The sequence below is a fragment of the Mustela nigripes genome, chromosome 12 (assembly GCF_022355385.1).
Source record: "Mustela nigripes isolate SB6536 chromosome 12, MUSNIG.SB6536, whole genome shotgun sequence".
Lineage (NCBI taxonomy): Eukaryota > Metazoa > Chordata > Mammalia > Carnivora > Mustelidae > Mustela > Mustela nigripes.
In genome coordinates this window covers 82,230,903-82,245,267 of record NC_081568.1, presented here as the reverse complement: position 1 = coordinate 82,245,267, position 14,365 = coordinate 82,230,903, and the positions used below count along the sequence as shown (strand labels likewise).

Genomic DNA, 14,365 nt, shown 5'->3' with positions numbered 1-14,365 from the left:
GTATTTTGAGCTCAGTTCCTTCGGAAGGCTGAAATATGCTGACCAAATTGCCCTCCAAAGCCACAAGTCTCATTCTAATGTAGAGATTCAACTATAAAAGTAAAAGGGAATTTGCCCATTTAAGAACTTCTTATGACAATGGGCAAAGGACTAAAATAGCCAATATCGAAAATTTTAAAGATTTCTTTCTTTTTTTTTTTTTTTTTTAAATTTTTGGTCAGAGAGAGAGGGAGAGAGAGGGAGCATAGGCAGGCAGAGGCAGTGGGAGAAGCAGGCTTCCCGATGAGCAAGGAGCCCAATGTGGGACTTGATCCCAGGATGCTGGGATCGTGATCCAAGCCAAAGGCAGCCACTTGGCTGACTGAGTCACCCAGGTGTCCCACCAATAACGAAAATTTTAAAGAGGAGGTAGTTCCTACCTCAAGAAGCTTGTAATATTGTGAAAGAGAAAATCATCAGGTAGGGAAGTGGCATTATTATGTTTACTTTACAGATGAGAGAGCTGTGGACAAGAAGGGGTGATCTATAAATGGCACAGCCAGTAAACAACAAAACAAGAGAATATCAGATAGAAGTAAGAGCTTTGTGGGATGCCTAGGTGGCTCGATTGGTTAAGTGGTTGCCTTCGGCTCAGGTCATGGTCCCAGTGTCCTAGGATCGAGTCCCGCATCAGGCTCCTTGCTCCATGGGGAGCCTGATTCTCCCTTCGATATATAAATAAAATCTTAAAAAAAAAAAAAAAAGAAAGAAAGAAAGAAAGGCAGGCAGGCAGGCTTTGGAGTGATAGAGAGTGTGGGGGGGTGTCAAGGAAATCCCACTGAGGAGATGACATTTAACCAGGACACAGATGACACGAAGGAACTAGCCATGTGAATATGGGGTAAGAATATTCCAGACAGAGGGATCATATCCTAATGGAAAGATCCTAAGGAGGTAAAAAACAGTCTATTTGAGAAAAAGTCAGGAAAGAAACGAAAGTTGGAACAGAGCGAGTGAGGAGCAGGTAGTCAAAGAGACAGGCAAGGGCTGGGTCCCAGAGGTCCTAGGAGGCTCAAGTTTATTCTAAGTGTAATAGGAAGCCTCTGGCAGGATTAGATAGAGGAATGACATGATCTGATTAATGCTTTTAAAAGCTCATGCTACGGTTTGGCAGTTTCTTAACCAAGTTAAACCCACACTTAGCATCTGACCCAGCCAGCCCACTCCCACGTAATTACTGAAGAGCCATGAAAACTTAGGCTCACTCAGAAATTGGTATGCAAATGTTTATAGTACTTTACTCATAGCTGCTAATAACTGGAAATAACTGCATTGTCTTTGAACTGGTGCACGGACAAACAAACCCTGGCACATCCATACAGTAGATCATGGCTCGTCAATAGAGAGGGACAAGCTGCGGATCCACCTAACAACACGGATGAGTCCAGAATGCTCTGTGCTAAGTGAAAGAAGCCAGACTCAGAGGTTACATTCCGTATGATTCCACTGATAGGACATTCTGGAAAAGGGAAATTACAGGAGCAGGAATGAGATCAGCACTGCCAGCAGTTGGGAGTCAGGGAAGAGGCTGGCTACAGAGAGTCTGCATGCTGTTTTATTTTGGGGGGAGGTGTTGAGACTACTCTATTATCTTGATGGTGGTGTACGTATTTACCAAAATTTGTAGAAGTGGACACCAAAAAGAGTAAATTCTACCGTATGCAAATAAAAAGAAACACATAAAAGCTCATTCTGGATGTTATTTGGAAGTGCCAGCCCATAAGTAGGGAGACCAGCTAGGAAGTTCTGGAAATCGTCTAGGCAAGCTCTGACGGCAGTCTGGAAGAGGGGACAAGGTCTTACGTTTCCTAGAGCACCGATCCCGATCCCTCCATTGTTCACCCGGTAAGAGGACAATATATATTCTCTGAGTTGAATGAGTAAAGTTCTTTATGGTCATTCACAGGTACAATGAAATAGGCTGATTATTTTTCTTTCTTTTTTTTTTTTTTTTTTTTCCCCTCTACCTAATTGTTCTGTCCTCAGGTGAGCAACACCTTCATTGTTTTCATCAGAAACATTGACAAAGGGCTCAGTGTGACTCTTGGTCTGCCCTCTGCTCTGCCAACATGATTAATAGCTCAGTTGAGGGAGGACTGCACAGCTCTTAAATTTGTATCCACTCATTTGAAACAATATCCTTGAGGTTCATTGGGCTGAGCAAGGTTCACATAACCCAGGCAGGGCTCACTGGAGAAGTCCTGACAGGAATGGGTCTAAGCTCAGCATTTGTTTTACCACCTTTTTATCCAGGTGCTCTTCAATAAATCAAATGATACATTAACAAGAAAAATCCTGTTTGTGCAGAAAACAACAACAACAACAACAACCCCCCAAAAACCCATGTCACTCTTAGAAGAAAGCTTTCCTTCTTTCCTATTGCTTTGCTTGGCGCTAGTAATTCAAAACTTACTTAAAGAGTTCTCAGCAAGTGCTAGTCTTAATGAAATGACTGGAGTCAAAATTTAAGTACTGCTTTAAAAAGCTCAATTAAGATTTCAAGTAATTTTTGAAAATCAGATTCCCAGATTAGAGCAACCACTTGATTATCCTTTTCCCCTCCTCGCAATTAGGAGAACAAATGAAGCAAAGGCTAGTTTGATGATAATCTTGAGGGTTCTTGTAATCGCTAATTTTAGAGGTGAAGTAGTGGGGAGAATGTCCAAATGAATAATCATTAAACGTAGAAGTTTTGGAAAAAAGGATATCAGAGATGGGTAATAAAGCCAATGGTCCTTTCCCCCACCCAGAGCTATGGAGAAGCATCTTGAAATAATGCAGGGGACCGTGCAAACTCTAAAATGCAAAAATTGAGCCATCTCTTATGTATCCAGCTAGGTATTAACTATAGCTGATCTCTGTCCTTGGAGACTTAACCACTGTCTCCCCATGTTAACTATTAACTGTCCCTCTTTAGCAAATGCTACTTGACCCAGCAAATGCCTCCACTGCTAACCTAAGCAGATACAAAGCAGAAAGTGAGGCACGCATTCTTGACCAGTTCTTCTGTCCTGTTTCTCACTTCCCTCAACATTCAAGTCCTGTGGATCTACCTCCTAAGCGGTGTTTGAATCCATCCATTTATTTCCCATCTCCTGGTCCAACCCACTGTCGTCTTGTAACTGGGCCATGCACACACTGGCCTCCTAACTGGTATTTCTGCTTTTTCTGCTCTCCTCTTCAAATTATTCTTCCCACTGTAGCCAGAAGAACAGTCTTTAATAAACCCACGTCTGATAGACTTCCTGGGTCCCTTAAAATCTTTCCATGGTGTCTACTGACTTCTGGATCAAGTCCAAACTTTTTATGATACAGCAGAGATCATGATATTTACTAGACAGTCCTTGTGCTCCCAGGTACTTCTCAGCTACCTTGAAGACAGATGGGGCTAGGGGAACTAGCTAATTTTTTTTTTACATAGTACTTGTTCTGTGTTAGTCTAGCCTGTGCAGTATAAGGAACACAGCCATTAGGTATTTAGAGAAGACAGAGACAACTGAGTGGTCAGTTAGTGGTGAAATTTTATGGAAGAAGCCAAGCTTCTAGTTGAGCCTTGTAACCCGAGTGAGATTTGAACAGGTGGAGAGAATTGGGTGTGTGTGCCTCAGCAAGAGGAAAAGCACTGATAATGAGAATATTGTTTACTAGAAGACCAGCCTCTCGGGACTCATCCTCTTTCCTTCCCCTCCATTTTTCATCCCTTCGATATTAACTGAGTGGAAAGAGTTGTGGAGAATCTTGCAAGCTGGATAGTGTTCTGGGCACACCATTTGCTTCAGAACCTGTTTTGGCTCTTAAGAATGAAAGAACTGGTCGCCTGTATCCTCAATTATGCCTTTGTCTGTTTTCACCCAACCTTCCTAGAGGGTGGAAAGCATGCCTCTTACTGCATTTGTAGCTCCCCACTGCTTACTTTTAATGCTTTGTGCCTGGTAAGCATCCAGTTAATGCATTTAAACAATGGAACCTCTTTTAAATTTGTAATGACCTGCCTCAAGCCAGGGTGAGGCTGGAGGACACAGAAGTTAGGAACTCCAGGTTACAGTATTATATTTGAGAAGCAGGTGGACGGAGTCTAGCATGTGCTCTTCCTTTGTTTTCTTTTTTTTTTTTTAAAGATTTTATTTATTCATTTGACAGAGAGAGATTACAAGTAGGCAGAGAGGCAGGCAGAGAGAGAGAGAGGAGGAAGCAGACTCCCTGCCGAGCAGAGAGCCCGATGCGGGACTCCATCCCAGGACCCTGGGATCATGACCCGAGCTGAAGGCAGCGGCTCAACCCACTGAGCCACCCAGGCGCCCCTTTGTTTTCTTTTTAAAGTAGCTTTAAAAAGCCCAGAAAGAATATATCAATATGATCCTATCAGAAGATTTATAGGATACAAATTACAGAAGAATAGGAAAATTATCTAGAATTTCACTATCTCGTGATCACCAGTGTTAATATTTTAGTACATATTCTTTCAGTCCTCTATTTATATACACACACACATATTTATAAACCTAGTTTCATACAGTTCCATTTATTTATTGTGATAAAAAGCACATGACATAAATTTACCCTAATAACTTTTATTAATTATTTTTTTTATTTTTCTAATAACCGTTTTAAAGTATATGATTCAGTAGTGTTGAATATAATTCATATTGTTGTGAAACAGATCTTCAGGACTTTCTGATCTCCTAAACTCCATACCCATTAAACTTAGTTTACTTACCAAGAAATCATAAGCCTCTTTCCATAATACCAAATACTTAATGATATTGAATATTCTTCTTTAACATTATTTTTCATGGGTATTTATCTTTTCATCACCATAATTTTTAACAATGAAATCCTTATTGCCAGATACTTAGATGATTTCTGTCTTTTCACCATTACACACAAGGCTGTGGTGAATACTCTGTACTTCTACCTTTGCACACTTGTTTGAACGTTTCTTTACAATAAATTCTCAGATGTGGAATTGCTGAATCAAAGGAGATGGAGGTTTTAATGTTACTGATACAGGTTTATTTGAGTGTGAGCATGAGAAATCACATAATTTATACTCCTATCAGCAGAATAAAAAGTCCCCAGAACTGGGTGGTACCTTCTGGCATCTTTTCTTTGGAGACCTTAGTTAACTTCTAGAATAAGCCTCCTGTCAAAAAGCCATTTTTGTCAGGCATCCCTGTGGCACGTGTGTATTTTGGTGAGTGTGCATCTGATGCAGACTTGATATTCACGTACCTCTACGAACAAGATTGGGAAGATGCCCACTTGATCTCCTAACTTGCCTTCTGCCCAGTTCTCATCCACTCGGCTGATCATAGTGATGATATCATCCTGAAAGAGACAAAGTCTCAAGGTCAGCATCTGCTTTTGGTTTTCAGATGGTGAAAGCTTTCACTGGAGACTAGCGTGGAATCCCAGATGGTGTCAAGTGTAAGAAATGTAACTCTTTCATAATTTATTGATAAAATCTTCCTTTATAAAGGGCAGCATTTGAATCACCAAGACTGCAAGAGAAGTAGAAATAATTTGGAGGACCAGTGGAATCCAAAAGGAAATTTGGAAATGTTTCTAAATTTCAATCACCAGCAGAATCTGGGCTTTAGTTTATATTAATCTGATGCAAAAATCAATATGGGAGCCATAGGGAGATAGTTTTTTAGCTTAGCAAAAGGAAGAATAAATTTCATTCTAATTTTGAAGACTTTTCAGAACCTATTGAACTTTAGAAAAATTTTTTTATTTATTTTTATTTTTTATTTTATTTTATTTTTTTTAAGATTTTATTTATTTGTCAGAGAGAGAGAGAGGGAGAGAGAGTGAGCACAGGTAGACAGAATGGCAGGCAGAGGCAGAGGGAGAAGCAGGCTCCCTGCCGAGCAAGGAGCCCAATGTGGGACTCGATCCCAGGACACTGGGATCATGACCTGAGCTGAAGGCAGCTGCTTAACCAACTGAGCCACCCAGGCGTCCCAATTTTTTTATTTTTAAGTAATGTTTACATCCAACATAGGGCTCAGGTTCACAACCCTGAGATTAAGAGTTGCATGTTCCATGGATTGAGCCAGCCAGGTGCCCCATTCAATTTTTAATGTATCAAATGTTAAGGTGGCTTTTTTATTCAAAACTTTCTTATTATAAAAGATTACATGTAGGGACACCTGGGTGGCTCAGTGGGTTAAGCCTTTGCCTTCAGCTCAGGTCATGATCTCAGGGTCCTAGAATTGAGCCCCATGTCGGGCTTTCTACTTGGTGGAAAGCCTGCTTCCTCTTTTCCCTCTGCCTGCCTCTCTGCCTGCTTGTGATCTCTCTCTGTCAAAAATTTAAAAATCTTAAAAAAAAAAAAAAAAGATTACATGTAGATTTCTAGAGATATGAGAAAACATAGTAAACAAAACAAGTAATTCTACCACAATATAGATACAGCCATTGTTAACACCCCCCCCACCCCAGATTCTTCTCTATGAAGATAAAACATATATACATATAAATACACTGATTCCTAAAAACTCTGCTGGAAACAAACACACATACAATAAAGTTCATAAAGTTTGGATGTAAAGGTTGATGAATGTTAACACCCATTATATTCATGAAACCCCATCCGGATCAAGAGATACAGAACATTTCCAGCACCCACAAGCCTCCTTTGTGCCCTTACCCATCATCTAGCAAGCGGTACCCACTGTTCTGACTCCTAGTATATGCCTATGTATACATTCATTTGCCTAGCCTTATATTTCATACAAAAGAAGTCCTAGAGGACACACTGATTTTTCACTGTATACCATATCAGGAATGCCTTTCCACTTCCATACCTGTTCGTCAGTCCAAATCTGAATATCTATCCACCAGTCGCTCTCAAGTTCGGATTCATGTCTCTCAGGAATTTAGATAAATCCAAATCTGAGTTCCTTATTGCATTATACCTTTTCTTAGCTTTCTCTACCCCATCACAATTTACAATGACACATTTATAGGTTATAACATTTTTAAGGCTTGTCTACCCCAACAGACGAGAAACTCCATGTGTTCAGGGCCTCTGTCTGCTCTGCTCATTTCTGTGTCCCCAGCACCCAATACCGTGGTTCCCATTTAGTAATCATTCAGTAAATATTTCTCAATGAATTGTCCATGCATGAATAAGTGAATGTGTGAGTAAACTGTACAATCTAGGGGCATCTGGGTGGCTCAGTTGGTTGGTAACTGCCTTTGGCTCAGGTCATGATCCTGGGATCCTGGGGTCCTGGGATTGAGCCCCATGTTGGGCTCCTTGCTCAGCAGGAAGCCCGCCCTTTCCCTCTACCTGCTGCTCTGCCTATGTGTGCTCTCTCTCTCTCTCCCTGTAAATAAATAAATAAAATTTATTTTAAAAAATTGTACAATCTACTGAGATAGAAAACACTAGGACAAGAGCACTTTTGTGAGGGAAGATCTTGGGTTTAATTTGGACTTGCTGAGTTTAGGAAGACCATGAAATTTCCTAGCGTAGTCGCAGCCTTCCAAAGCTTCCAGAAGATCAAATCCTCTCTTCTGTTTCCTTTGTCATAATTTCCCATTCATCTGTCTGTTCCTTCCACTAGTCTGCCAGCTCTGTGAGGTAGGGACAATGGTACATCATTTCATCCCCAGTGGGCAGCTTGGCACATGGGTGGGCTCAGTGAATGAATGGGCAGGTGGAGTTAAGTTTTTACAAATTTTGCAAATTCCCAGAGAGCGGCAAAAACATAAATAATGACTCCTGCCTCTGCCTTCTTCCAGTGGTGTCTCCAGAGCTCAGTGCTTAATGCCTGGCACAAAGTAAATACTCAGTAAATATCTCTGGGATTAAACTGCCCTTCCTCTAAGTGTCACTGAAGCACAGACATTGCAGTTTGGGTCATGGAATGACCTTCCTTAAGGGACTCACTCTGAGGTGCCAAGACAATAATGATCAATATTTCAAAATATGGAGGACAGTGATGTTATCTAGCTTGAGGCAATGTGAAATAAATCTCATTTCTGATGGTGGTGGAATAAAAATCTTTTACAAAATAGAAGACCTTTCCTGAGCTACTGTACCAGAGCCACTTCTAGTACTTGATGCACTTATTGCAAGCAGCAAAGAGTGAAAATCACCCCAACTTTGGCCTCTCTGAGGGAATTTAAATGTTTAAGGAACAATAAATACAGAATTCAGAGAATTAAAGTAGTCCAGACTTTAGTAAAAGTGTTGTTACTTGCACACGGTGAGGAATTATCCTCACCTCATATTATATGAGGAATTAAAAAAAAAAAGAGGCAAGAAAATATTAGGGTAATTAATGTGCTTGGAAAATATTATCTTGTAAGAGGTTATTCATATATAAAGGTATGATTATCTTACTGTGTGTTTGGAGGGCTTTGAATACAATGTTTATAATAAAATAGAATGTTGTAAAGAGTGAAATGAGAGCCTCAGAAGTTGGCCACCAAGAATGCCTTACAGAAACATAAAGAGGTAAGAGCTGTATTTTGCCCAGCACATTGTCAAAATGTATTTGTAAATTTTTGTCCGCTTATCTGTCTCTCCCCCTAGTCTGCCCTCAGGCAGGAACTGTGACTTTTTCATACTGCATCCCCAGTGCCTGCAAAGAAGTACTCAAGAATGACTATAGGATGAATGATGGGGCGCCTGAGTGGCTCAGTGGGTTAAAGCCTCTGCCTTCGGCTCAGGTCATGATCCCAGGGTCCTGGGATCAAGCCCCCCGCATCGGGCTCTCTGCTCAGTGGGGAGCCTGCTTCCTCCTCTCTCTCTCTCTGCCTGCCTCTCTGCCTACTTGTGATCTCTGTCAAATAAAATCTTTAAAATAAAAAAAAAGAATGACTATAGAATGAGTGAATGAGTGAATACTTACTTTCGTCATTGCAAGAGGTAAGGCTTAAGGATTTCCATCAAATTCTCATTTAATTTCTCTGGCAACTTCCATTTAGTTTTGAATCACAAACACACACACACACACACACACTATATACATGTGCACACATATCTACATATAAACATGCATGTGAAAATATGTATACTTTTTTAAAATCAGCAAGTATTATACAACTCCAGGTTCTGCCACAGTCTCTCTGTAGTCTTTCATGATCTCCATGGGTGCCCAGAATCTTACCTTGAGGAAGGTCAGGCAGTCCTGGTTCTCACTCCTGTCTTTGTCTCGTAGGTCAAAGTTGTAGAGAGCTCGGCAGAGTGGGGGTGGCTGGGGCAGCTGCTTGATGACTTCCACGGAGCCGGCTGGGAAGATCCCGCTGACTCCATTGATCTCCCCCTGGTACCATTTCTCATCCAGCTGCCTCCGGAGAAGGATGACATCTCCCTTATTAAACTTCAGGTCACCAGGATTCTGCCCTCGGTAGTTACATAAGGCCTTTGCTCGTGGCACCTGCAGTGGCACAGACCAATGAAATGTATCCTTAGCTCACAGGCAAGGGGGACAGAAGGAATAACAGTAAAACTGACCACGGAGCACTTCCCATGTGCTAAGTGCTGGATGTGGATCATCTTCTTGAACCTTTGAGATAGACATTCTTATTACCTCCTCTTCTAAGTAGGGCCACTGAGGCACAGAGGAGGTTAGTACCTTGCCTATGGTGACCCAGCTGGGAAAGCAAAGATACAGGGTCTGACCTCAGGCTACAGGATTTCAGAGTCCCTGTTCTTTTTTCTTTTCTTTTCTTTTCTTTTTTTCTTATTAATACTATGTTTATTTGTCGTCCCTCTGTCAAACCCTGAGTCAACCACTTTCTGCAGGCTGCCTGGGGAGGTATAGGGAAAGGAACATATAGGGCAGATGATACACTGGAGGAAAACCTAAGGGAGGTGGAGACAGCTCCTTCACATGGTGAGGAGGATGAGAAAGGCCACCAGCAGGCAAAAGAGCCCTATGGCCTCCGAGAGAGCATAATAGCCCAGAATAGCACAGGAGAAGAGCTGTTGCTTCAGAGAGGGATTCCTGCCATAAGCAATGATGAGGCTCCCAAAGAGTCCCAAAGTCAGCTCCAGCGCCAGCCCCCCCCCCCCCCACCATGGCAGCCCCAGCCCCAATGAACTTGGCTGCTGTGTTGATGTCACTTGCAATGGCGCTGGTTGGGAAGCTGTGGCTAGGAATGAGTGAGGTCAGGGGACGTGGGGCTGTCAAGCTGCTGAGGGTCTTATAAGTGTCTCCAGGGGTTTTAGCACCACTGTAGCTAGTGACCAGCTCAACGCTGAGCGGTGCTCCTTACCAAGAAGTGGGTGGAGATGAACTTTGTAGCAGTGTACATTTTCAGGGGATGAGGGGCTGTTGGCAGAAGAGCTGCTCCCAGCGCAGAGAAGACAGAGAGGGGCGGGGGCCAGAGCCCCTGTTATTAATCACAATGCAGGGAACAGGATTTTGGACTTCCACAACTGTGTGGATTTGAGTGAGTCAGTGACTCTTTTTGGGGCCTGAATACTGATTGGGAATTCTGGCTCTACCTCTTTCCTTTCATGTGACCACAGTCACGTCATTTAATCTGTCATAAATCATATCTATTTATAAAATGGCGTAATAGCAGAATATGTACTTCATTAGGGTAGTCATGAAGACTAGATATTTATAATGCATTTTCTAAAGACTTTATTTATTTGAGAGAGAAAGAGAGAAGTAGAGAACACCAGCAGGGAGCGGGGGGCAGAGGGAGAGGAAGAAGCAAGCTCTCTGATGAGCGGGGAGCCTGATGCAGGGCTTGATCTCAGGACCCTGGGATTATGACATGAGCCGAAGGCAGATGTTTAACCAACTGAGCCACCCAGGTGCCCTAAATATTTATAATGCATTTAGCATATTGCTTGATACATAGTACGGGCCCATTAAATGGCATCTCTTACAGGATGGCTATAATAAGGAAAGGCTAATGATATCAGTTCTACCTATTCCTCAGTGTTGATGGGAAGTAAATTGAGGTGAAAAGTCCCTGAAAATACAAAGTACTATAGGAGGGGCATCTGGATGGCTCAGTTGGAGGACCATGCAACTCTTGATCCCGGGGTTCTGAGTTCAAGCCCACATTGTGTGTAGAGGTTACTAAAATAAAAAATATATATATAAGTAAGGTAATTAAAGGGGCGCCTGGGTGGCTCAGTGGGTTAAGTAAGGTAATTAAAAAAAAAAAAGAAAGTGCTATATGGCAGTGATGCAACATAATTTGTCTTCAGCCTCCTCCAAAAAGTGTAAATGTTATTAGAGTGTTTGGATCATTAGGAAGCACTGAGACAAAGAATTAGTCAGAAATCAATCATTGCTTTTTAAAAAAATCAGCTAAAGAACTGTCATTTGTTAGTTGTCTCTCTAAATAATTGTTTCAGTAAAGTGCATTTTTTTTTTTTTCTAATTGGAACTGGTTTCTACACGCAGAAACAGCCATGGTTTTGCTTGAAGTCAGGAGTGGCAGACTGCAAGTTCTTTTTTTTTTTTTTTTTAGGATTTTATTTATTTATTTGACAGAGATCACAAATGGGCAGGGGGGCGGGCGGGGGGGGGGGGGGCGGGGGGAAGCAGCTCCCTGCTGAGCAGACAGTCTGATGTGGGGCTTGATCCCAGGACTCTGAGATCATTACCTGAGCCGGAGGCAGAGGCTTTAACGTACTGAGCCACCCAGGCACCCCAGACTGTAAGTTCTAGTAACTTAAGTTTATTAGCCCTTCATGATACCTGGGATTGTATTGTATTTTGTGCTTCCCTCAGCAGTGGGGGAAAGTAGCCCCCTCTCTCAGGGGCAATCTTGCTATTCATAAGGGGATGTAAGCAGGCAGTATTTCAGTTCTCCGGGAACCTTCTGAGTCTGCAATGTTCATTTGAAAAGGAATTTCAAGCATTTCAGAGGTAGAGACAAGACCTGAGCAGTCCCTTGCTGATGGGATGTTAGAGCAGTGTTTTTTTTCCCGCTAGACCCTGGACACAGTAAGGAGAGCCCAGGGAGATAGAAAACCAACAGGAACGCAGCTCATCCTTGGGAAACTAGTGGACAAATGAGTGAAGACGTGTGCACTAGAAGGTTTAGCACAGTGCTGTGGATATTATAAATGGAATTGGTTGAATAAATTATGGAAAACCCTGTAGCCATTAAAATTGATGATGTGGATCTATAATTAATAACATTGACAATTACTCATGATATGTACTAAGTATAATAGAAGAGGTTAAAAACAGTTGTTTTTGTTATAAATAAAAACTAGGCTTTCATTGTAAATACCTATGTATATTTTTACCTGGGATGGCTATATCAGCATTTTTTTTTAAAGATTTTATTTATTTATTTGACAGAGATCACAAGTAGGCAGAGAGGCAGGCAGAGGGAGAGGGAGCAGACTCCCTACTGAGCAGAGAGCCCGATGTGGGGCTTGATCCCATCACGACCTAAGCAAAAGGCAGAGGCTTTAACCCTCTGAGCTACCCAGGCACCCCTATATCAGCATTTTCAGAGTGGTTATTGCTAGGTGTTGATACTTTTGAATATTAAAAAAATGGCTTCCTTAAGTGCTTAGCCATATTTTCTAACTCTTCTACAATGAAATAATTATATTGTCTATTAAAATTGGACAGTAGGGGAGTGCTTGGCTAGCTCAGTCAGTAAACCATCCAACTCTTGATCTCTGGGGCATGAGTTTGAGCCCCAAGTTGGGTGTGCAAAACTACTTTAAAATTTTTGAAAAAAAGTGGACAGTAGAAAGAAAATGAATGAAACTGGGGAATGAGAAGTGAAAGATATGGAAGCAATTTAGGAAGAAAATAAGCCAAACTGAGTAGGATCATCAGCTAACTATGCAACTACCTTCTTGGAGAAGTTTCTTATCTGAGAAATAATCAAGTTATCAAGTAGAAGCTGAAGAATGGCCTGAATATGTTAAACTCCTAGTTTAATAGTTGTCCCCTCTCCTTCCAGTTTTCCATTGTAATATAAATCACATTTTTGGGGGGTTACATGGCCAAGCAGAACACTTGTCACATTTGGAATTGTGCCTCCCCCAGGCAGCTAAGTTTTTGGCTAGTGGGGTATAAGCAACTTTTAGGACATGTCGTTCCGGAGAGACTGATTTTCTCTTTCCTTTCCTGCATTTTGCTTATGTGGAATGCAGACATGATTGCTGGAGTTTTAGCTGCCATATTGAACAATGAGGATGAAGGTCACAGGGAAAGAGGGAAGGAAGTAGTCTGGATTGTAGAGCTGCCAGACAATTCCTGGACTACTTTGACTTCTAGACTTTTGTCTGGAACCTAAATAAATATCCATCTTGCCTAAGGCATGGTTACTTTGCATTTGTAAAAGGAAGGAAGAATGAAAAAAAATTAAGGAAAGAAAAACACTAAAGCCCCCTTAACTTTGCATAATAATGATAGTATCAATAGCTAGTATTAGTGAGTGTTCCTTCCCATATGTCAGGCATTGTGCTAGGTACTCCACAATAGATCTTATTTAATCTCATGACAAACTGTGATTAGAAAACTGAAAGTAGACTGTGGCGGGTTTAGAATTTGAGGTGGGATTTGTCTATCCTGAGGAGCTGAAGCTCTTAAACACTCAGCCAGTGTTTTTCAAATTCAAGTCTGTGGTTGACCTATAGCAGAATCCTTGGAGATGTCCAAAATGCAGATTCCTGGACCTCATCTCTAAACCTCTTTGACCAGAATCTCTTGGTTGTATTTTTACCAAGCTCCCTTAGCATCCAAGTTTGATGCCCCTGGTCTTATTCTAACTAAAATGGGAGCAATGGAGTTTCACTGTAGGCTTTGTGAATGGCTAATCTCCCTTTTTTCTCTCTTTTCTGGAAGACATTCCAGTGCAAGTGGCAGGGTGTTTTAATGACTACTAAGCAAGTATATTAAAACCGAAAATGCGTACAGTACTTAAATCTCTGTGTAGATGCATGAACTCTGAAACCCTGAGACAGTACTAAGTGCTTGACCATCTTTGTCTTTCTTCCATCTCCCCTCAGTAGAGCTAAGTATTGTGGAAGCATACGGTCAATCCACTTTTAACACCTTCTTTCTCTTCAGTCTGCCCTGGTATTCTCAGCTCTACATTCATACTTACAGGAACCACTGGCTTCCTGTTGTAAACTGAGCTGGGCAGGGTCAGGTGCAGAGTGAGGGGGAGAGAATCTGAAGAGAGGAAGGCAATTAACATTTATTGTGGTACTGATGGGCCACAGAAATTTGTCTCCCATTATAGCTTTACTTCAATTTCTATATATTATGCCATTCATATGATCTCAACATCCTCTAAAGCAGGTGGCATCACTCCGTTGTATTGAGGAAGAAACAAAAGTTCTGAGATGTTCAACGTTATCATG

At 41.6% G+C, this 14,365-nt stretch overlaps 1 protein-coding gene and 1 pseudogene across 7 annotated transcripts in view; both read right to left on the bottom strand.

The window, feature by feature from the left end:
* The window catches only part of SH3RF2 (SH3 domain containing ring finger 2), a 126,177-nt gene that overhangs the window by 64,524 nt on the left and 47,288 nt on the right, over positions 1-14,365 (bottom strand). For all 7 annotated transcript variants that reach the window (XM_059417833.1, XM_059417834.1, XM_059417835.1 and 4 more), the window contains exons 3-4: positions 9,168-9,437; positions 5,272-5,367 (exon numbers count right to left, since the gene is read on the bottom strand). In XM_059417833.1, the coding sequence (XP_059273816.1) occupies positions 5,272-5,367; positions 9,168-9,437 (366 nt within the window). The remainder of the gene's footprint in view (positions 1-5,271; positions 5,368-9,167; positions 9,438-14,365) is intronic.
* On the bottom strand, positions 9,890-10,317 carry LOC132028631 (ATP synthase F(0) complex subunit C2, mitochondrial-like; annotated as a pseudogene).